Raw genomic sequence first — 24,363 nt, 5'->3', positions numbered from 1 at the left:
CCTTACTAAAGTCCATGTAGAAATTTACCATACCCTTCTTAAATACCCCTACAAAAAACTGAACAATGAAGCCATGCTGAGTACCCCGAATAGCCTTTGCCTTTCCTAATATATATAAGTTAAATCCTTGGGATCTCCTCCAATAATTTCTTTATCCACGACACAAGGCTTCTAACCTGCTCCAGATTTTCTATACATCCTTTTCTGAACTCACTATCTTCCACATCCTTCTTGGTGAACACAGATAAGAACTATTCATTAGGGCCTCACTCACGTCAGGTTAGAGATTGCCCCTCTAGTCCCCAATTCTCTCCTTGGTTATCTTCTTGGTCCTGGCATACTTACAGAACAGCTTGCGATTCTCCTTAACCCTAATTGTCAATATTTCATGGACCTTTTATGTGCTCCTAAGTGCTTTCTTTCTTCCCTCTTTACTTCACTCCTAGAGGGGGACTCCAAATTCCTTTTTAAAATTGGCTTTTCTTATCAAACATTTTGTCAGAAGGCACCTAAAGAAATTTATTACATTAAAATCTAATATAAAATTGTTACAGCAAGTGATTTGCTCAAACTAAATTGTTTGAAGATATTTCAATACCTCTCTCATTAGCTGGTGAAGGTTGTGTTCTAGCACATACAGGTGATCATCAGGTCGTTGCTTTTCAACAGAAGCTTTCTGAGCCTTCTTATCATTCACAAAATGGCATAAGGAAATGGATAACTGCAAACCTGAGAAGTATTACACAAATTAATTTGTATATGCTATCCAGAAGATGCAAATCATATATAAAACTTCAATAAACCAGCACTTACAAGATATTTTTCAGATTGTTAGATGTTACCACTATTAATAGCCAAATCTATGGGTCTGAACCACAGCCCCTGGCCACACAGCTTACTTACCTCTGGACCCTCCACCCACTTTGCCAGTTCACATTCTAGACCACAAATGAACCACATGCCAGAGTATTAGGATTTCCAAATAATTGGGTGCCAGATTATTGGAGTTTTAGGGTACAAGGTAAATGCAAAAACAACTTGAACTTACCCAGTTTTGTTAATACCTTTTTTTAGATAGTACATACTTGTAAAAAGACAGATCAGAAAAACACCACATTTGGTACTTTATACCTGCTGATTAATTTCTTCACTGTACGATGATATAAGAATTTACTTTCCAGTAATTAACTTTGGAAAGAGATAAAATATCGAACTAGAACATTACAACAAAGTACAGGTCCTTCGGCACAATGTTGCGCTGAACAATATAAAGCCACTCTACGATCAATCTAACCCTTCCCTCCTACACAGCCCATAACTCTTCACTTTCCTTACACATGTTCCTATTTGTCTTTTAAATATCCCTAATGTATTAGCCTCTACCATTACCTCGGCACTCTGTGTAAAAAGAAACTACGTCTGACACCTAAACTTTCCTCCACCCACCTTAAATGGATGTCCTCCGGTACTGGCCATTGTCGCCCTGGAAGAAAAGTGCTGGCTATCTACTCTATCTATGCCTCTCATAACCTTATACATCTCTAGGAAATCGCCTCTCATCTTCTATCACTCCAAAGAGAAAAGCCCTAGCTTTTGTCTTATAAGGAAAGCTTGAAAGAATTCAAAAATCTGCCCATTAAATTATTCCTATTCAAATCCTTATCCAGCTCCTTTTTGAATGGTGCAGATGAACTGGACTCCACTATTCCAATTCTTACTACTCCTTCTTTCAATTTGTATATGCTATCCAAAAGAAAGTTTTACCCTTTCCCAATTATTTTCATTCAATGCTGCTTAGTTTTGACCATTCCATTAATAAGAATAGTTTCTCTGTATTTGCTTTGGGCCACCAAACTGAATATTTTGTTTCGATAATTCCTCCATGACTTACACCAGGAGAATTTGTGTCAGTCATAATTTTGGGGGGGGGGGGAAAAATCCCATAGGAGTTACTTAAAAGAAGCCAAGAAAAATTCTGTACAGGCCATCCTGGGTTGTAAATGCCCAACTAATGGACTATTACTTGTAATCCAGCTCCCATAACATAATTAAATTCATGCCTGGTGTACGTACAGATATTCATCCTGAAATATGGCAGAATCTTGTTTCTTCTCTTTCTACTTTTAGTGATTATTTCAGAAAAGCATAGACTTATTATAGACAGTCAACATGACTTACTGCAGGGGAGGTCATACCTCACACATTTAGCTGAGTTTATTTTTGAGGTGACCATAATTGTTGAGGGAGGGCCGTGGAGGTTATATACAAACTTTCAACAAGATTTCTTATCGTAAACTGATCCAGAAAATAAAGGCAGATAGGATCCTTAGAGAATTGGTAGACTGGTTTCACAAATAGCTTGAACATAGAAGACAAGAGAGCAGTAATGGAGACATGTTACTCTGATTAGAAGTCTATGACCAGAGATGCTCTGTATATAATGTTGTTTCTGATATACATATAAACGGCTTTGAATGAAAACATATGTGAGTTGATTATTAAGTTTGCAGACGACAAGAAAATTGGCAAGTTGTGGATAGTGAGGAAAGTTGTCAAAGGAGGATATAGACCAGTTGAAAATACATACTGGGAAATGACAGATGTATTTTAACCCAGACAAATGTAAGGTGTACTTTGGGAGGTCAAATGCAGAATAAAAATGCAGTAAATGGCAGGACTCTTAGAAGCACTGATACATAGGGGGATCTTGCAGCAAAAGTTTCTTGAAAGAGGCAACACAGGTAGGTGGTGTGATAAAGACAGCAGGCAGTAGACTTGCCTTCATCTGTTGACGGGTTGAGGATAAAAGTCAGGAAGTCCAGCTGCAACTATATAAAACTTAGTTTAGATTTCATTTGGAATATTGTGTATATTTCAGATCATCACATTCTTAGGCTTAGAAAAACAAAGCTTGTGCAAATGTTGTCAAATTTTACTGCAAGTCATTCAATACTGTTGCACAATACTATAGGGATATGATATTGTCACATCTGTAACATTGCTGATCGCAGGTGAGTCCTTCCCTTGCCTCAGTCCAAGGACATATGAACAAACATTTCAGACTTCAGTAACTACCTGTGAATGATGTACAGGACAGTAACAGTACAGTACAGATTACAGTGTATGCCTTACGGTACTGAGTGAGTGGTTAGTTGTCTCCCACCACTGCTCTTGGCTTGTAATCACTGGAGCTAAGAAGAATGAGGTACGATCTCATTGAAACCTATCGGATATTGAAAGGCCTAGATATAGTTTTCCTATAGTGGGGGAGACTAGGACCAGAAGGCACAGCTTCAGAGTACAAGAACATCCCTTTAGAACAGAGGAGGAATTTCTTCAGCGAGAGGGTGGTGAATCTGTGGAATTCACTGCCGCCAACAGCTGTTAATGCCAAGTCATTGGGTATATTTAAAGTGGAGGTTGATAGTTCGTGATTAGCAGGGGTATCAAAGGTAGAAGACAGGAGAATGGGATTGAAGGGAATTATAAATCAGCCATGATGCAATAGCGGAGCAGACACAATGGGCCAAATGGCCTAATTCTGCTCCAATATCTTAAGAGTTTTATCGTCTTATGCTGATAATTTTAACTGCATCATTCATGCACTTGGACGATCTGACAAGAGACTGGACAGCAGCTCAAACCCCTGCTGGAAATGTTAAAGATGAAAAGTTATGTGATACATTTAGCACCTCTGCAGCCACAGCACATCCACGATACACAGAACTGGAACAGACAGCTCAGTAGAATCCCGGATAGACTTCTTCTTCACATCAAAGGCAATCATGGTCAGAACAACCAATGTCACACTGGTCTTCTTCTCTGCCCACTGCCTCCCATCTCCTTCAGGAGGATCTTACTGACCCCAGAGAAGATCGAAGAACTAAAGAGGGATTACGCAAGCTGGAGAACTGCAAGACCTCTCTTTGGCTCTCCAATTCATTGATGGGAAGCAACCAAGGAGAACATAAAGAGGTATTCCATCCTCAACTGTGTTTAGAAGCAAGATAATTTCAGAGGCAATTGTGCCAACTCCAAATAAACTTGCAGCAACTTTTCCTTTCTGCAGTCCAGGGGGCTAGATGTGAGAAGGGAACTTGGAGAGGTGAAGAGCCGACAAGGTATGGTCTTTGCCTCTGAATCTACCAAGATCATCTTCAAATCCAGGATCAGCTTTATGGAGCAAGATGAGAAATGCCCAAGGTTCTTCTTCCAAAAGATTCACAGGGAGCTCTGTGATCCACTGCCTTAAGGGAGATGACTTTGTGACATCATCAGACAGACACTAAAGATCTGCAGATCCTGTTACGCCAGTTTGTATGACGATAAGACCACAGACAGCATGGCCTCCGAAAACTTCCTATCCTTGATCATAGAGATGCTAGATGACCTGGAACAGTCACTATCCCCAATTTCTTTCTTTATTCTCTTTCTACTTCACTCCCACAGCAGATTGGCTCCATCTCGTCCCTTGGCATGTAGCAGAGTTGGACTCTACTCTATGGGACTGGATAGATGAAGAACTGCTGGAAGTGTATAACGCCATGCTTCTGGCTGGAAGCATGTCAGACTCCATGAGAAAAGGCATCATCTCCCTCACCAACAAGCAGAAGGGAGGGAGGGAGGAGATCAGGAATTAGAGAATAATCATTTTTGAATGTGGACTACAAGATCCTGTCCAAGACCAGCAAAGACCCAATCAAGTCTGCTCTGGGACAAGTGATTCACCCAGACCAAATGTGTGCTGTATTAGGCAGAGAAACCTTTGATGACTTGCGCTACTCAGGAATACCATTGATTACAGGACAGAGGAGTAGATGGTTACCTGGTCAACTTGGACCAGGAGATGACCTTCGACAGGATATCATACACAAAACATGGCCATGCTCTCCAAAATATTTGTAGGAGAGGAAATCAGAAATTGGATTCAACTGCTATACACTGATAGTTGTAGTATAGTTCAAGTTAATGGGGGAGACAGATAGTTTCTTCATCAGGTATGGATGTCCACTCTTCCATCTTGTTTGTGTGTTTCACAGAACCCTTTGCTGAATCCATCAAGAAGGATGAGGGCATAAGATGGGGGACATTTCCAGATAATAGAAGCACACAAAACAAAATCTTCCTGTACATGGACAATGTTGCTTCTTTTACTCACATCCATGGTCATTTTGCAGATTGATAAGCATCTACAATCAATTCAAGTTGGCATCAGGACTAAGAGTCAACCGCAGGAAACGTAAGGCTATGCTCTTCAGTAACTAGCCCCAACTGATCCAAAGCACCCTTCACTGTCAGGCCTGACTGCCTGAAGGTGCTGGAGTTTTGGTTCAGAGGGGCTGAGGTGTAACAAGAATTGGCTGGAGTGGATTGGGAAGATCAAACAAAAAACAGCTTTGTGGAAATGATGTTCTCGGTTGATAACCAGGAAGAATCTGATCATCAGGTGCAATTATGTACTCAGAGCTGCCGCACCTGGTACCCGTTCCTCGGTCTTCTGCCTCAGTAATAACTTAGGATCTTTTCCAGTTTATCAGAGGGCTCAAGAAGGAGCAAGTCCAATGGGTAATGATGAAAATGTCTGCTGACAATGGGGGCAAAAGTGTACCTAACATTTCCTTCATCCTGATGGCCACCTTCATATATGGCTGCATTAGTTTGTGTGTGAACACAAAGTACATCGACACCAATTATAGCTACATATTAAGGTCCTACTGAAGAGAGGCCTAGCCACTCTAGTCAGCTGAACATTGCTGGAGGAGTACTCTGTGGAAGTGTTCTTCCAAGTAATCATCTCTGACCAGAAGTCCATAGGCAGTGGTCAGTATAGAATGTACTTCTGTCTCTACAGGAAAGGGAACTGTGGATTCTATGGGCTTGTTCCCTGAAAAACAGTCCAAACCATATGGCAGAACATCTCACCATCAGATCCGACCAACAAGCACTAAGACCTCTTTTACTTGGCAGTGAGAGAAGCCCACCCAGGCAGAGCTTTCCTCTACAAATGACTCATCACTCCTAATATAAATTGCCCTCAGAATGTCTGCTGTGGAGAAGCAACAATCACCCACCTCTTTGCAGAATGTGGATTTGCTAAGGGGGTGTGGAGGAGGATGCAAGGATCCGTGACTGGTTTAGACCCAGCAATTGTGTAACAGAAGACTCATCTACATGCTGCTCCAATGGACACACACCAAGACAGATATCAAGTGCTGCTTGAAGGTCATCAACGATAAAAGATGCCCTCTGGTCTGCCCTAAATGTAGCACGAGATCCAAGAGAACACTGCAGGCTGCCTCAGTCCAGCCTGCAAATGTACATGCTGAGGGATGCACTAAAGCTTCATGCAGCCAATGCTAAGGTTCTCTGCAGAAGAGCCGCTGCATAGGCTCCTTCTCTCACCATACAAACAGGGGCTGAGCGGGCCGGGGGGGGGGGGGGGAAGCCTCTCAAACAATCAAAGGCTATATTACTTCAGGATGCCACATAACAGGCAATGGCAATATGTTTCTTTGTGCCTTTATTTCTTTAGAATTTACAGTACGTTTTGCAGTACCAGTAACCAGAGTTCAATTCCCGCAGCTGACTGTAAGGAACTTGTACGTTCTCCCATGACTGTGTGGGTTTCCTCCTACAGTCCAAAGACATACCAGTTGGTAGGTTATTGGTCAATGTAAAATTGTCCCATGATTAGAATAGGGTTAAATCAGGAGTTGCTGGACAGTGTGGCTCAAAGGGCCGGGATGGCATATTCCGTGTGCAGTATCTAAATAAACAAATGTACCGACCATGAATATAAAGAATTTTTTGCAGTTTCTTCCTTTATACATTTAAAAAAATAATGACTAAAGGTTAGTTTTGAAATATAAAACTTATTGCCCCACAGTATTGAGTGACTAAAAATAAAAATTGACAAAAAAGTTGTTTCTTTCATAGTTTTGTTTTTCCACCACAAATTCTGCAAGACAAAAACTACTCCATATCTCAAATTTTTTGAATTGTGCTGGTGAATTTCCACTACCTGGAGGGTTCAGCTGTTTTGCAGTCTTAGCTTATTGTCTTTGATAAGTTTGCCTTTCATACATTTGCAGCACTAAAACCCAAGAAAAAAAATTACATATGAATGCAAATGCTCCCCCAGTTGCAGTATGCTGAAACTGCTGGTGTTCTAATAGATGACATGAAATTAAACCATGAAACATTATCAAAATGTGAAAAAAATTATAATCAAGTTGAAACATTTCAATCAGATTTAGTGATACAAAAAACAGACACAAAATAAACATGCTTCTAATCTTACATTTAGTCCTGCATAGAAGTTTTCCTCTTAAAGTTACAAGCATAAAACAAGAGCACTTAAAATAAATGCTAGAACAAATTCAGTTCTTACCTGGAAATGGTTGAGAGATGATCTGGTTTTTTACTACAATATGTGGTACCTGCGACTTAATCTGAACTGCTTCTCGGGACAGCTGTGCAAAGATTTCTTTACACAACAGAACATTTTGCGCTTCTTCTAGCTTCGTCTGCCAGTGTGCGTTACCTATAAATTATGTGCAGTTTAAAATCTACTCAGAACATCTGATGTATACTTTCATTACATAAAATATTTCTCACTTGACATATCTATTATAACGTTTCCAGATTCATTCATTTTCTTAACAGATTCCTCCAAATGAAGTCAGTTTTGGTTGCAATTTTGGCATTCACCCTGCATGAAACCATTTTAACACAATAAGGAGAAAGTTCTTGATCACACAAAATAAATTTTTCCAAATGTTCTATTGTCCATCGGGCAGCCAAGAGCAGAAAGTAGGCAGGAATCCTAACCATCCCCCTCCGTCTCCCACCACCATACATATTTTTGAGAGAGACAGATCAATGGCATCAGAAGAATGTTCTTCAGGTGCATAAATCTCATAATAGATCAGAAGCACAAAGGATTTCCAGCACAATTTTGACAATATGAAAAATATTTATTAAAAAAGCTGTTAATGTGATAAAAAGTTCCACATTAATGATTAATAACTTAAAAGTTATTTTCATTATATAGAATCATACATAGTAACAGGCCCTTTAACACACCAATACTTATGCAAAGCATCAAGAACTTACAGAATCTCCTGCAGTCTTTATTTTAATTGACTTCCTATTGAAAACTACCCTAACTAGAATGTTTGCAAGAGAAAGTACCATTGAGAAACAATTTAAATTACAAATTGCTATGACTACCTGCTGGAACCTCACTCCTGCAACACATTACAAAGATAACCACACTTTGTGTGAAAGCAAGTTACTGTATACTTTTCTTATTTGAAAAGGAACAAGGGCAAGACAGTCTACAGAGAGGAGGTGGAAGAGTCCAAAGCCAGGAAAATAACCTCTTCCTCAATGTCAACAAGATAAAGGAGATTGTTATCTACATCAGGAAAACTCAGACCTCTCTTTACATCAGCAGCACAGAAATGGAAACAGAGTAGTTTCAAACTCCTGAGAGTGCACATTTCGCACAACCTCTCATGGTCCCAGAACACATTCTACACAATCAAGGAAGCTCACCACCGCCTCTACTTTCTGAGGCTGAAGAGAGCTGGACTATGCACATCTACAGCATATTCACGTAATTCTAAGGATGCACAATAGACAGCATCTGAACAAGCTGCATCACTGCATGGTATAGGAACTGCACTGTGACACAGCAAGGCTCTACAACGGGTAGTCAAAACTGCCCAACACATCACAAATCCAGCCTACGCACAAGAACATATACAGAAAGGAGCCAGAAAAGGACCAGTAACACCATGAAGGAACTCACTCACCCTGCTCATAGACTGTCTGTCCCACTCCCATCAGGAAGGAGGCTAAGTAGCATGTCCACACCAAGACAACCAAACTCAAAAATTGTTACTTTCCCCAAGCAGCAAGACTGATCAACACCTCCACTCAATAAGCCATCCCTCCATAACCATTAGTATTTTATCATTTCCTGTCAGTAACCTTACATAGACATTCCTGTGCCTAGCAGCACTTTATAGACATAGAAACAATCTACGTACAAGATATCTTATGTATTTATATTTATAGTGTTTTTTTAATTATGATTATTGTGTTCTTTTTATCAAAGCCGGAGTACCAATTACTTTGTTCTCCTTTATACTTGTGTATTAGAAATGACATTAAACAATCTTGAATGACAAAATAAACATACCTGAAAATTTGCCTTTTTTTTTCTAATTCATTTACAGATGAGGGCATCATCAACAGCTGATCTTTACTGCTCAACCCTATTCGTTCTTTAAAATGGCAATGAGCTATCTTCTTCAACCTTACTGTGGCCTTTTGTGAAAATACTTCTAAGCTGTTGTTGGGAGTGAATTATATCCAGCAACAATGAAGAACATTTTTCAAATTTAGAGTAATGTTCACAAGGGATAAGAGCTACAAGTCATGACATTCTCAGGTATCTACTGCCTTTGCTTTCCTCGATGGAAGAGGTTAATAAAATTTTAATGTTCGATGTTGCTTTGAAATTACTGATTATAGAAGAGTCAGCTTGTAGTGTTCGACACCAGGCTAGCAGCATCGAAAATGGTTTTGCCCTCTAGAATGGTATACCTGAAAGACATTTATGTGCACTATTATCTCCAACTGTGGATTTACTATTCATGAAAAGAAAGTCAGCTGCATAGTTGCACCAGCTGCTGCAAGGTGGAGATGTAACATTGAACTGACACCACCAATGACTTACATTATGTCTTAATTTTATCTATTTGAAGGCCTGCTGTCATGTCAAGACAGCACAAAATGATGGTATGTAATCATCTTTGTAACCACTTAAATAAAGGGCCATCTATATTTCTACACCTTAGAAATCTTTTTTTTTTCTTTTATTGCTTGTTATTTGTTAATCTTCCTTGCCTCCTTTACCTGCATTCCTAAGACCTTCACAAAACCAAAATATCTCAAAGCCCTTTACAGCCAACTTTGCTTTGAAAGGTAGGAATTGTAACTGCTTTAATAGTAGTGTTAACTGTAGTATAACAATCACTTGGTCTCTGGAAAGACACAATATGGAATCTTTTATTCACATGAACTCAGTTTAACATCTCTGCCAAAAGCTGCCTTATCTGATGGAGCAGCACTTCTAACCAGGTTACTCTTTGTACAATATTATTCAGGTAGAGGAACTGTGATATAATCCTCAAACAGCAGTGCCAACATTCACACTTTTGTGTTGGATGTCACACTACTGGAAGATCAGCCATTTTAGTTTTCTCTGAGTGGTAGATCAAGAGAGACTTAATCTACCCTTTGGTAATATACCAAAACTTCTTCCTAAATCTGTGTGTTATATCTTCATCTTTGGTGTGGAACATAAATCTACCACAAATAATGCAAAGGGTGATACACTTAGGACAGATTATAGGCAAATCAATGTTGTGAAGTTTTCATCTATATAAAAAAAAGTTCCTAGAATCATTCCACTTTCAAAAAGGCAATAAATATGTACATTAAAAGGTAAGATTTTCTATTGTAACTACCATACTAATCATGCAACAGGATTTACATCAAGAAGCAAATGGTAATTCCAAATATAAACCAATTTTTGATTCTGAAAATCTAAGTACCTGGACTAGGTTTCTGTGAAGGTCTTCTAAAGAGGTTGACTGTGCCAAGGTCTCCAATATCATTAGCTTGCTTCTGTATAGAAACCTTTAAAAGAAAATTCATAGATTTACAATAATTTTAGGCCATTTGGCAAGTAGCACAGAAAGGTTATTAAACACATTTCCTCATATATAAAATTTCACTGCTTCACTATTGATCCTTCAGAATGTGTGTTGGAATAGGTTCACTGTCCTCCATTCCTGGAGATTTATTTGCACTGTCATAGTAAAATGTTTGCCAATCTGCATCTATACTGTATTTTGTACTTCCTCCGACACCATTCATCGAGAACAATGACATAATAGTGCTTTCATTGTTAACAGGATTCACCTTAACTTGTTCTGTGTATCCTTCAACTTGACTTTGAAAAGATAATGCACCTCCTCTAAAAAGTCACAGCAAGCTATAAACATTAATATAAAACTCGATCCCATTAATGCAAGTGAAAAAGGCGAGAGGTCCCTGGACATCAGCCCCTTGTTAAATCTTGACAATGGAAACAATTCTTAATTATGTGGACGGATTAAAAGTTGCTACCCTTGCAAGTGTATTTTTGTTACAATTGGAAGAGGTATTATTATGGAGAAATGGAAAAAGATATAAAACTGTGGTTAGAAGATTTGAATAAATGGCACGTGCCTCCTTGATGATCCACAATAGTAAGGTCATTATACCAAGACCCAAAATAACTTGGAATAAATCAAGCAACTGGTTACTCACTTAAGGTTTACACAGGTAGCACAGAGCTCTTTTGAAAGAGGATGCCCTCACACTTTACCTCAAAATATGAAAACTGTTCCTCCTGCCAAGGGTAATTCTAAGTTAATTCTACCTAGCTCTACCACTCAAAATACAAAAATGGTCAATTCCCCAGCGGTCTGACAATCTGAGGATATCACTATTTCTCTACCTGACCAATATTGTGCAAAGAATAACCTGGACAAAAGAGCCTTGTTCATCAATGATATCATCTGTTTACATGCACTTATCAAGGAATTGGCTGACAACAACCAGGTTAAATCTTGTTTTCTAATACCATTTCATTGTTACAACCCATGGATCATTGTGCTATCAAGGCATTCAGGTACCTGTAATGATCAGTGAGGTATATCAATTCTGAATCAAGCAGCAATGACAAACCCAGCATTCACACCTGACAGGTGCAATATCAAGAAAACTACGGCTACATCAGTAATTCTTGAAATAACACAACTCAAGCAACAATGAATTGTGTATGAAGTTTATTATGGCCAGAGTCATTATAATTTCTTTGAGCTGCAATGGTCGCAAGAGTAACAAGCAGTTCCCAGTGCAGGACTACCAACACTAACAAAACAGTTCATTACAAAAAGGCTTTTGGAGGTACTCAATAAAGTGAATGAATGGCAGCTTTATTGAAGAACAGTGAAATACAATCAAATCAATGAAAATTACACACAATGACTGGCAAGCAACCAATGCGCTAAGAAACCAAGCAGTCCAAAAACACGAGGGGGGATGGGGGACAGAGAATCAGAGGTTATGCTCAGTAACCAGTTCAGTTTTGAGGTGAGTGAAATTACCCATGCTGGTTCGGCAACTGGATGGTTGAAGGTTAATAACTTCTCCTAAACCTGGTGGTGTGGGAGCAAAAGCTTTACTGAAAAGTTGTTATCGACATTTTCTTTAAGCCTTTCTCATCAGCCACTCAGGAACAAAATAAATCCTGACCATTTAACTATTTATTACTATTTTCTATTACTATTCTATTACTATTTATTATTTCTATGACTATTACTATTTACTAATAGTAATATTACTATTACTATTTCTATTACTACTTATTATTTATGGTGCAACTGTAACGAAAATCAATTTCCCCTGGGATCAATAAAGTATGACTATGACTATTACTATGATGACTAACACCTCAAATTGCACCACATCTACAGATTTACTATTACTATTACCACCATCATCATCTGAACACCAGTCCCAACACAGCCTCCCACTTCACTTTCTACTATCTAGACACGCAGAGCCTCACTGCCACTTACACACAAGGAACGGGAGTACACCACTCAGTCCTCTTAACCTGTACCACCATTCACTAATACTTATTTGATTCTTCATTCTTGTCTACTTGGACTGGGGTAATCTCACACTCCCTTACTTCTCAAGAATCTGCCACAAAGTAGGTTCTAATTTCACAAAACTTCAGGAAAAACAAACATACCTCATCTCTTATCTTAAATGATAAAGCTCTTATTTGGAGATAATGACTCCTAGTTCCAACTTTTTTCATAAGAAGCAATACCTTTCCATATTCACCTATCAAGACCTCTCTGGAACTAACACCTTTCACTTCTTGAGTCCCCCTTGCTTTATATCACTTAAATTTGAGGTTTAATTGCTATAAAACAGCACTTAATTTATTTCAGTTGCTTTTGTTATTTGATTCAAGTGTATCTTTTCCTGCTTGAACTACTTAAGTTCTAGAATGCAACTAGGTTTTGCATGGGAAAATAATGGGAAATGCTTTTCAATTTACAAATATTCACTTTATAAAACATTTTGTACAAATGCAACCCTTTCATAAACTGAATAGCTACACTATTACAAATACAACAGTTAATGTCAATTTCACATTTTATCTGAGGAATTCAAAAGTATAATGGTTTAGGAAATTACAATGCTAAATAATATTGTTAGCTAAATTCATTTCAGTTGCACATTTAATACAAATTAATATTTAAAGCAGGATTTGTAGTACAAGAAAATACAAGTAATAATAAAGCAATTTGAACAGGAGTATTTTAAATTGAGATATATGAAAATTGTAGCAGAGTTTTGGATAGGAGTCTAGAATAACAAAATCTGGTGCTCAAAAAGTAGACCTGAGGATTTCAGCAAGAAAGGAGCCAAAACAGGTATTGAGACATCAGTGCAGTGCAACATAAGAGAAAACAGGGGGTATTTGGAATGAAAACAAACCCTGAAAGATCAGGAAATATTAACAGTGAAGAGTCTCAATAAGCCTCTCCAGAAGTGGCCAAGAGAATGGAACTTGAGGCAAGACATCCTCCCAACTTGCGGTGTTTGGGGGGGGGGGGCAGGGGGGAGTGAAAAGAAGGCAGGCAAAATGACTACAGATCACCAAACATCATTCATGAGTTAATAATTACCTTAATATGTGCTGATCCCTCCAAATCACTAGGAATCAATATATCAAGAGGACAATAATCATCTGGAATTTTCTTATCTAAATCCAGATCAGTATTCTTTATTACTTCAAATGTCCCATGATGAGGAAAAAGGGATCCTGTGGGGAAAAAATTGTTTAATGGAAGTGTGTTTTACTATCCTTCATGGGAAATATCCATTATTTCTAAAATTTTAAGCATACAGATCAGAAACTGAAATATTCTCTTGTGAAGATGAACAGCGCTTACTGGTGTTACCCAACTAATACTACTGGATGTCAGGCATAACATTAGGTAGGAGAAAGAAAATTAATAAATTAAAGATAGAATGAAAGGTAATATAATGTTCAAATAAAATTAATTCAAATATTTAAGAACTTAGATAACTGCTTCTTATTATGCATGCAAGATGCAAGAATCAATACCAATCTCTCAGCTATTTACAATCCATATTAATGAAACAGGTGAAAAGATTGAGCTTCACATGCAACTGTTTGCTGACAATAAAACATTAAATGGAAAATTGAGGCGTGAAGAAGATACCGATAAATGAATAGCAAAGAAAATAGCAGATGGAAATATGCGGTAACTTTCTCTGGTAAATACAAGTAATAAAACAATGCACTTTAAATACTGGGAAGTAAATGCTGATTTATAGCTGGAACTTCGCACACTGCTTCATGAAACAAAGATTTAATTACACAAGCAAATAAAAAAGCATAGTATATTAATTGCAAGGAGACGGGAGTGCACAAGTAAGGGATCTTTATGCAATTAAAATCAGACTTTGGTAACACTAGCAATAATGGTGTCAATTTATCTCTATATCCAAGTAAGGATGTCTTTGCAGAGGAGATGAGATAATGTACACCCAGTGGATGACAACTTACATACCAGGAAGAATCAAGCAAGAATGAGATATTCAAGATTGGTTACTGTCATTTCTTGTACACAGGTGTAAGGAGAATGAAATAAATGTTACTCCAGATCCGATGCAGCACAAAAAATAATGAACATAATAATAATAAACTCAGTAAGTCTATATACATAAGATAGCTTATACACATAGACTGATTGTATGTCCATCAAGTGACACTAGGTTATATATAAGGTGACTGACAGGAGATATTAAAGTCGTGGTCGAGTTAGTAGATGAAGGTATTGATCAGTCTTACTGCTTGGGGAAAGTAAATTTTTTTGAGTCTGATGATCCTGGCATGGATGCTCCGTAACCTCTTCTCCGATGGGAGTGGGACAAACAATCCACAAGCAAAGTGTGTGGGATCCTTCATCATGTTACTGGCCCTTTTCTGGCACCTTTCTGTGTACATGATGGCAGGTAGACTGGTGCCAGTGATAGGTTGGGCAGTTTTAAATACCTATTGTAGAACCCATCCGCTGCAGTGCACTTTCCATACTAAGCAGAGATGCAGCTTGCTAGGATGCTCTCTACTGCACATCTGTAGAATGACACCAGTATGGATGTGTGAAGTTCAGCTCTCTTCAGACTTCTCAGAAAGTAGAGGTATTTGTGAGCTTTCTTGACTGTGTAGGATGTGTTCTGGGACCACAGGAGGTTGTGAGTGATATGCACTCCCAGGGGTTTGAATCTGCTGTGCCGCTGACCGCTGACGTACTGGGGGGCGGGGGGGGGGCGGATTCTCTACAGACTCCTTCTCATATCTGCTGCTGTTACAGACACTGGCTCCAAAGTCTAAAAGAATACAAGGCAATCTTAAAAGGATTGGAAGTTACTACTAAACAATGATTTCTTCAAACTGCAACATCTAGATGTAGGGGAGCAGGTTGAGGTTTTGGTGTTGGCATTTAAAACTAACATCAGAAATTTCTTAACTCAGAAACTGAGTACTTTAAGAATTCCCTACTTCAGAAGATTGTGAATGAATGTACTTAATTACTGAGCTTAGAATATTTTTAGACACACATAAAATTAAGCATTGTGACACCACATACCTGCACTTCTATAACTCAAATCCCCAAGGATCTTGTCACCCACTTTTCTTAGTTTCCAGTGTTGTCGTAGTCTGAGGAGTTCTGAATTGAAGTCTCTTTGATGTTTATGTTCCAGGTTTTCTGCAACTGATTTATTTAATCTTTCTGCTCCTTTCAAGAGAATCTGAGCAGCTCCTGCCAGAGATTTTTTCTTCCCACACAGTTGTAAACCCTGAAGAAAAATAAAACAATAGCTGATCAACATGCAGGCATGAGGAAAGCTCTTTTATTAGAACTAGTTCTTCAAATGAAACCTCAAAACATTTCACAGTCCTGATACTGGGCCTCAACCACGCCCCCTCAAAAAAAATCAATTCCTTACCCCCCCATAGTAACAGTTTGACCAGTTAAGCTTCTTCAGCAGTTTGTGTTTTTTTGCTCCACATTACAGTAACCCCAGTCAAACCCCCAGAACATGTGTACTATTTCAAATGTTGAAATACAGTGGATTCTGGTTAATTGGGCCATTGGTTAATCTGAGCAGCTGCTTATTTGGGACGACTCTTAAAGAACAAAAACTAGTCAAGAACATTGCCGGATTCCCTTCATTTATCTGGGACACCATGGAACTTAACTGGGAAAGGAGACTGTTATTAAACAGTTTCTAACCAGCATCAGTCACATGCACTTGTGTGGCTATTACAAACTCTACACTGTGCTTAGAGGAAACAGTTTTTAAACAGCATCAGTTTGGAGATATTGCGTTCAAAAATCAATGATTTCTGTCACTGATAGCTGGTGAGAAATAAGCAGTAAGACAATTCAGACTGTTTTTGCTCACTGCGGTTTCAAGTATTTAGGCTTGCAGATGCCAGAAACAGCCGGGAGTGAAAATGAAACAATTTCACTACTTCAACAAGTTAGAAACTGCAGAGAAGTTAAAGGCATCGACAACCACCTTGAATGTTACGATGAAAATGAAGATTTGGAAGATGCGATCATCAAAAGCACCTTATGAAAACAGTCCATTATCTGCACTGATCTTGTTAGCTTATAGACAATCAAAAGAACCCAGCAAAGTACACTGGATGAATTCCTATATTGATAACTATTAGGAACCAATAAACCTTTTCATCGTACTCTAGCAGTGTTGGCAGTGTTCTAATTTATTCTGTATTTCATTTCAATACATAATCTGTTACTCAGTTAAACAGTAGTTTGTCTTTTTTCATACCTTTTAAGCTATTTCCATGAAACTTTCGCTATTTGGGGTAGCCCAATTAGTGGGCCAAAATGTACTGGTACCAGTGTGTCCCAATTAATCAGAATCCACTGTATTCCTACTAAAAGATAGCAAACTGAGATTAAAAAAGTATAGCTATTCCTAACAATGAAAACAAATGTACTTAAAAATAAAAACTTAACATTTTCAGCAAATCAATAATCTAATATGCTTCAATTAAAATTATTTTTGCTGCAGTAACTTCTTGTCATGGCATTATACATTAAAGGCAGCAGACTAAAGTATTTTCATTAATTTGTGATCCATAACTAAAATATTTCACTATGGAGTGAGAGACTGATGTAATTTTGAGGCATTATAAAGTGTGAATACCTGTTTGGAAGGCGGTGACTCCTGAGAGACTGGGTCCAAGGTCATATACTTCTTCTCCTTGAGGACATTAAGCACATCATAAAGTACACACATTTCTGTCAGCGTGCTCCTCAAGTTATTTCTAACTGTATCCCATGGCCACAAAGAGGGCTGAAACTTCAGCATTGCTAAAAATAAGTAAAATAAAATAAAACAAAATCAAAAGGAAGATCTTGCATTTATAGCTCCTTTCACTACTTCACCAATCAAGTTTGACACAACACTCACTACATTGAACTAAATCATAAATACAAATAGTCCTTCCAGGTGAGGGAACACAACTTGTGAGTCTTTCAGGATCACCTGGTGCTTCCAGTGCAGCCTCCCCGATGTCAATGAGACCCAGCGCAGACTGGGGGACCGCTTTGTTGATCAATTTTGCTCCATCCACAACAGACAGGCATTCCGAGCGGCAAACCACTCCTATTCCATCTCCTATTCCTATTCCAACTTGTCGGTCCATGGCCTCATCTACTGTCACGATGAGGCCACTCTCACCTCATATTCCATATGAGTATCCTCCAACTTCTGGAAATGTTTCCCTCTCCCCTTCTCTCTTCTTCCATTCCCCATTCTCCTGCCCTCTTACCTCGTCTTCTCCTTAACTGCCCATCACCTCCCTCTGGTGCACCTCCTACTCCTTCACTTTCACCCATGGTCCACTCTCCACTACTATCAAATTCCTCTTTCTTCAGCTCTTTACCTTTTCCACCAAACACATTCTAGCTTCTTACTTCAGCTCTCCCAAGAACCCCCCCTCCCAACCCACCTGGCTACACCAATCACCATTTGTACTCCTTACCACCCCACTTCCTTTCCAGTCCTGATGAAGGGTCTCTGCCGAAACATTGACTGCTTATTCCTCTCCACAGATGCTGCCTGACCTGCTGAGCTCCTCCCACATTCTGTGTGTTACACTGAAATAAATCACCAGTTTCATGTGTTTGAATTATTGTATGAGAACACGAAGAAATAATGTTCTGCTAAAATATTACTACTGCGATGAGAGCAATACCCAAGATAACAGAATGCTTTAGCACAGAAAGGACATGTGGACATTCAGTCTTCTGGTACTTTCCTTCAGTGGGTAAAATTTAGCCTAACTTTACTCTCCTTCATACTCCCCAGTTTACACATAAAGTCAGATCACAGCTGACATTTTCCCAATGACATTTCAAATTACTGGTTCATTTACTTCTCAAAGGAGGCTTCAACATCACCCACTACAAAAGCAGTAGACAAGATCTTGCTGAAATTTTTTGCAAGTGCTCACCCATTAAAAGATGTGAGAATCACTGCCTCCACCACCTCCTCATATAGTACATTCCAGCCACCTTCTAGATGAAAAAAATCTTCCCAGTTTCTGTTCCTTACCTTAAAACAAATCCATCTGTTTTTCTACCTCAATCTGGTCCACCCTCGGACACCTCCACTGCTAAATAAGGCCCAATGAAAACTAGAACATCACTTCATATTCTGCCCAACCCTACGGTATAAACACTTAATTTTTGAACTTCAGGTAAACTTCATCTCCTGTGTTCCCCTCTCTCTTCTTCTGATCCTCCCAATTTTGTTCCCTTTTCCATGTCTTCCTCTCCCCCACTTTTCAGAACTGATCACCCACTTTTGTCTCCTTTCCTCTCCTGGTTCCATGCAGTTACTACCAACACATTTCATTCATCGAATCTTCTCCCCTCACCTGGTTCCATCTGCCCTTCCTATCTCCATTATCACCTTCCTTACTGATCAGATTCCAGCTTGTGTAGGCTTTGTATCCCTGCTCATCATCCACCACCTGCCTCCAGCTTTATTTTATTTATTTAGCAATACAGCACGGAGTAGACCCTTCGAGTCACCTTTCCTCCCCACCTGGCTCCATCTGCATTTTTCCCTTTTGTTTGCTTCCACCTATCACCCACCTGCCTGTTCCCTAACTCATCATCACTCCACAGCCCACCAGTATCTGCTTCAACCTTCTCCCTCTCTCGCTATACCAGCTATCTTCCCACTAGAGTCTCAATCTTGAAGAAGAGTGACAATTCTCCCATCCCATTACCTCTTCCCCAATAGATGCTCGAGCTGCTGAGCTCCCCTAACAGTTTGCATTTTGCTCCAGATTCCAGCATCCTCAGTCTCGTGTAGTTTACTACACACGTTCATTTTTCTCTTCACTTCCCACCGAAGGACCAAAACAATTATTCCAAGAGAAACAGTGATTCATCTATACTTCACCCAACCTAGTTTACTGCATTCAGTGTGGTATTTTCTACATTGGAGAAACCAAATGGAGATCTGCAGAGTACCTATGCTTGGTTAGTGGGCTCAAGACCATAAGATATAGCAGAATTAGACCACTTGGCCCATCGAGTCTGCTCGGCCATTTCATCATGCCATTTTTTCCACTCAGCCTCAATCTCCTGGCATCCCCGTATCCCCTCATGTCTTGACCAATCAAGAATCTATCAACCTCTGCCTTAAATATACGTAAAGACTTGGCCTCCAAAGCCACCTGTGGCAATGAATTCCACAGATTCGCCATTCTCTGGCTAAAGAAATTCCTCATCTCCATTCTAAAAGGACATCCCCCTATCCTGAGGCTGTGTCCTCTGGTTCTAGACTCTCCCATCATTAGAAACATTCTCTCCACATCCACTCTATCTTTCAACATTCAACAGGTTTCAATTAGGTCACCCCTCATTACTTTGAATTCCAATAAATACAGGCCCAGAGCCATCAAACGCTCTGCATAGGACCTGTTCAAACCTGGAATCATTTTTGTGAACCTCCTTTGAACCCTCTCCAGTTTCAGCACATCCTTTCTAAGATAAGGGGCCCAACACTGCTCCCAATACTCCAAGTGAGGCCTCACCCAGTGCTTTATAAAGCCTCAACATTACATCCTTGCTTTTATATTCTAGTCCTCTTGAAATGAATTCTAACATCAGATTTGCTTTCCTCACCGTCCATTCAACCTGCAAATTTACCTTAGGGAATCCTGCACAAGGACTCCCAAGATCCTTTGCGCTTCAGATTTTTGAATTTTCTCTCCATTTAGAAAAACAGTCAACCCTTTCATTTCTTCCACCAAAGTGCATGACCATACACTTATTAACACTGCATGATCCCAAACTTCCTGTTGGATGCCACTTTAATTTTTAATCCCAATCCCATTCAACCCATCTGTGCAAACCCACTGGAAGAGCATCTTATCTTCTGCCCAAGCGCTTTGCAACCTCAGCAAAATTTCCAACTTCAGGTAAACTGCTCCCTTCTCACATTATCACACTTACTTCCCTCTCAACCTATTTCTTTAAGACGTCTCGTTAACAACAAATTGGTTTATTATTGTCACATGGACCAACCTACACTGAGGCAAAACAATAACAAAATTGAGAATGAACTGCTATAGTACTCACGCAATTTACCACCTTAGCCTTTGGGGTTATATAACATAACTTACTCCCCCCCCCCCGGTTCTGCTTTGAAAACTGTTGTAAACTCTCCTCTCTCACCCCTCCCCCACACAGTTTTGAGAAAATATTGCCGACCCACAATGTTGATTTATTTCTCTTTCCACAAATGTCGCTGATTAAAACAACCGACACTCTTTGGAAAGAGCTCTTCGGCAGATCGTGGAAGGAAACTTCTAAGTAGCTTTAGAATTTCACGATCTGCCAAATATCAAACTTTACATTTGTAGCTCCGAGGTCACAAAGTGATTACTGTAGGCACAGAGCAGCGCACTGCCCCGGAGACCCACGCCTTGTGTTATTTACACAATTCGAGGCAGACAGCGGCGGCTAAGTTTGCCCACAGACATTGCTGCTGTCTCCTCTGGGTCACCGCACCCACTGTGAGACTGAGAATAACGGGAGGGCTCTACCACCCTCTCCCAACCCGCCACCACCGGGCCGTCGGCTTACCCTCCTCATCGTCGCTGTCCTGCTGCCGCTGCGCCCACTCTTCCCCGCCCTGGGCCTCGGCCTCTTCTCCCTCCGAGTCGCTCCGGTTAAAGTCGATTTTCTGCGCCAGCTTGGCCAGATTCTCCGACATGGAGAGCGGTTGCACGTATGCCTCCGTGCCATCGAGAGCAACTTCCTGCACCTGATTCTCACAGGTCGCCTCAATACTGATGGTGACAGGGGGGCCGGCCGCCATTCTCCGCGAATTCGGCTCTCGCACCAAGCGCTAGTCAGTCAGGCCATGCGCAGCCTCCGGGAGCCGGTCCTCCAGAGGGGTGGCGCTGTCCTAATAACGGCCAACAGCGGTGAACAGGCAGTCGGTCAGCGGCGGAAGATGAGGCAGTCAATCAGCAACTCACCGTACAGCACTTCGCATGGAAGCGGAGACTGATGTGTATTCCTACAGCCCTGTTCGGGTCTTCCCAAAACCTCTTACAGCTATTGTTGGTGAAATTGTATACAGCATAGACAATATTAAATGACGACTCAAGAGATGGCTGATGCTGGAATTTGAGACAAGAAACTGCTGAAGGAATTCAGCGGGTCTGCAGGGGAAAGAAATTGTGAATATTGGATTTCGACCCGTAACGTCAGATCCTTCTTCACCCTGCTGCCCAGCCCGCTAAGTTCCTCCTGCAGACTGTTGGTTGCTAATTATTTAAAATGTCCTTTATTAATGTTGTTCGAAGGAGCAGTTTGGACACCTTGGCTAATACCCTGCTAGTGCATAAGGTGCCTTGGGAATATTTGAAGCGTTGATGCTCCCACTGACATGACAGTGCAACATTCCTGCAGTACGATGGTAAAGTAACAATTCCATTCTAAACAGATCTGTGGATTGACAATTAAATATTAAGCACTTCGATTCGTCAGAAAGGTCTATTCAATAAACTTGCTTTCTTCAAAATGGGAAACACCATTCTTGGGTGTCGTTTTTCCAGTTCTTTGTTTTTCATTTTAAAAATGAATACGTTAAATGGTCACGTTGCTATTAAATGTAAAATATGCTCAAGATGTTGCTGAGTAACTCCTGCTTTTCATGTGTTCTTTTGAAGAACAAGGAGGATGGAATCTCAATACCACAAATGGAGAATACTTGTGGCATGCTTCAGTAAAATCCCTGGATCAGAAATACCAAGAGGTCCTTGGCCATCATGCCAACAATCGGTTAGTTGGTTTATTATTATCACATGTACAGTGAAAACCTTGTTTTGAATACCATTCATACAGATCAATTCCTTACAGCAATGCACAGAGGTAACACGAGGTAAAACAACAACAGAATACAAAAGACAGTGTTACAATTACAGAGAAAGTGCAGTACAGGTAGATAAGATGCAAGGTTATATCAAGGTAGGTTGTGAGGTCAAGTGACTACCTTATCATAAGTCCATAAGACATTAAGATATTGGAGCAGAATTAAGCCATTTGGCCATTCAAGTCTGCTCTGCCATTTCATCATGTCTGATCCATTTTCGTCACAGCCCCAATCTCTGTATCCCTTCATGCTCTGACTAATCAATAAATTATCAACCTCTGCCTTAAATATGCCCAATGACCTAGCCTCCACAGCCACCTGTGGCAACAAATTCCAGAGACTCACCACTCTCTGACTAAAGAAATTCCTCCTAATCTCTATTCTAAATGAATATCCCTCCACTCTGAGGCTGTGTCCTCTGGTCTTAAGACTCCCCCGCACTGGAAACATCCTCTCCACATCCACCCTATTGAGGCCTTTCACCATTTGATAGGCTTCATTGAGATACCCTGTGATTCTTCTGAATTCCAGTGAATACAGGCCCACAGCCATCAAATGCTCCTTATATGATAAGCCTTTCAATACTGGAATCATTTTTGTGAACGTCCTTTGAACTCTCTGCAACGTCCATGAGACCATAAAACATAGGAGCAGAATTAGGCCATTCAGCCCATCCAATTCACTCCGCCATTCCATTATAGCTGATCCCATACACCTGCCTTCTCGCCATATCTTTTGATGCCCTGACCGATCAGGAATCTATCAACTTCCGGCTTAAATATAACCACGGACTTGGCCTCCACCACAGTCTGTAGCAGAGCATTCCACTGATTAATCACTCGCTGGCTAAAAAAAATTCCTCCTTACTTCCATTCTAAAAGATCACCCTTGTTTTGAGGCTGTGCCCTCTAGTTCTGGATACCCCCACCAGAGGAAACATCCTCTTCACATCAACTTTATCAAGTCCTTTCGACATTCGGTAGGTTTCAATGAGAGCCCCCTGCATTCTTCTAAATTCCAGTGAGTACAGGCCCAAAGCTGCCAAATGCTCCCTATATGCTCACTCCTTCATTCAGGGAATCATTCTTGTGAACCTCCTCTGGACTCTCTAATGACAGCACATCCTTTCTGAGATATGGGTCCCAAAACTTGGCAATACTCCAAGTGCAGCCTGACTCGTGTTTTATAAAGCTTCAGCATTATTTCCTTCCTTTTATATTCTACTCCCCTTGCCAACACTGCATTTGCCTTCTTTACCACAGACTCAACCTGTAAATTAACCTTCTGGGAGTCTTGTGCGAGGACCCCTAAATCCCTCCGCACCTCTGATGTTTGAATTTACTCCCCGTTTATATAATAGTCCGCACTATAGTTTTCGTTTAACCAAAATGCATTATCACACATTTCCCAACACTGTATTCCATCTGCCACTTTTTTGCCCATTCTTTTAATTTATCTTAAGTCCTGATACAATCGCATGGCTTCCAAAGCACTACCTACCCTTCCACCTATCTTTGTATCATCTGCAAACTTTGCCACAAAGTCATCAATTCCATTATCCAAATCACTGACAAACAATGTGAAAAGTAGCAGCCCCAATACTGACCCCCCCGAGGAACACCAGAGGAACACTAGTCACTGGCAGCCAACCAGCATAGACCCCTTTATTCCCACTCGCTGCCTCCT

At 40.1% G+C, this 24,363-nt stretch overlaps 1 protein-coding gene and 1 long non-coding RNA gene across 2 annotated transcripts in view; one reads left to right on the top strand and one right to left on the bottom strand.

The window, feature by feature from the left end:
- med17 (mediator complex subunit 17) overlaps nt 1-21,669 on the bottom strand; it is a 31,608-nt gene extending 9,939 nt beyond the window's left edge. Inside the window, exons 1-7 of the mRNA XM_072263390.1 lie at nt 21,381-21,669; nt 17,419-17,585; nt 15,825-16,035; nt 13,833-13,969; nt 10,629-10,713; nt 7,391-7,543; nt 599-729 (exon numbers count right to left, since the gene is read on the bottom strand). Coding sequence (XP_072119491.1) covers nt 599-729; nt 7,391-7,543; nt 10,629-10,713; nt 13,833-13,969; nt 15,825-16,035; nt 17,419-17,585; nt 21,381-21,615 — 1,119 coding nt within the window. The 5' untranslated portion in view covers nt 21,616-21,669. The remainder of the gene's footprint in view (nt 1-598; nt 730-7,390; nt 7,544-10,628; nt 10,714-13,832; nt 13,970-15,824; nt 16,036-17,418; nt 17,586-21,380) is intronic.
- A 344-nt stretch (nt 21,670-22,013) lies between these two features.
- The window catches only part of LOC140200287 (uncharacterized), a 31,170-nt gene continuing 28,820 nt past the window's right edge, over nt 22,014-24,363 (top strand). Inside the window, exons 1-2 of the long non-coding RNA XR_011886590.1 lie at nt 22,014-22,221; nt 22,475-22,586. This is a non-coding gene — a long non-coding RNA (uncharacterized lncRNA). The remainder of the gene's footprint in view (nt 22,222-22,474; nt 22,587-24,363) is intronic.

Source organism: Mobula birostris, chromosome 7 (assembly GCF_030028105.1).
Source record: "Mobula birostris isolate sMobBir1 chromosome 7, sMobBir1.hap1, whole genome shotgun sequence".
Taxonomy (NCBI): domain Eukaryota; kingdom Metazoa; phylum Chordata; class Chondrichthyes; order Myliobatiformes; family Myliobatidae; genus Mobula; species Mobula birostris.
This window is presented reverse-complemented; position numbering and strand designations above follow the sequence as displayed.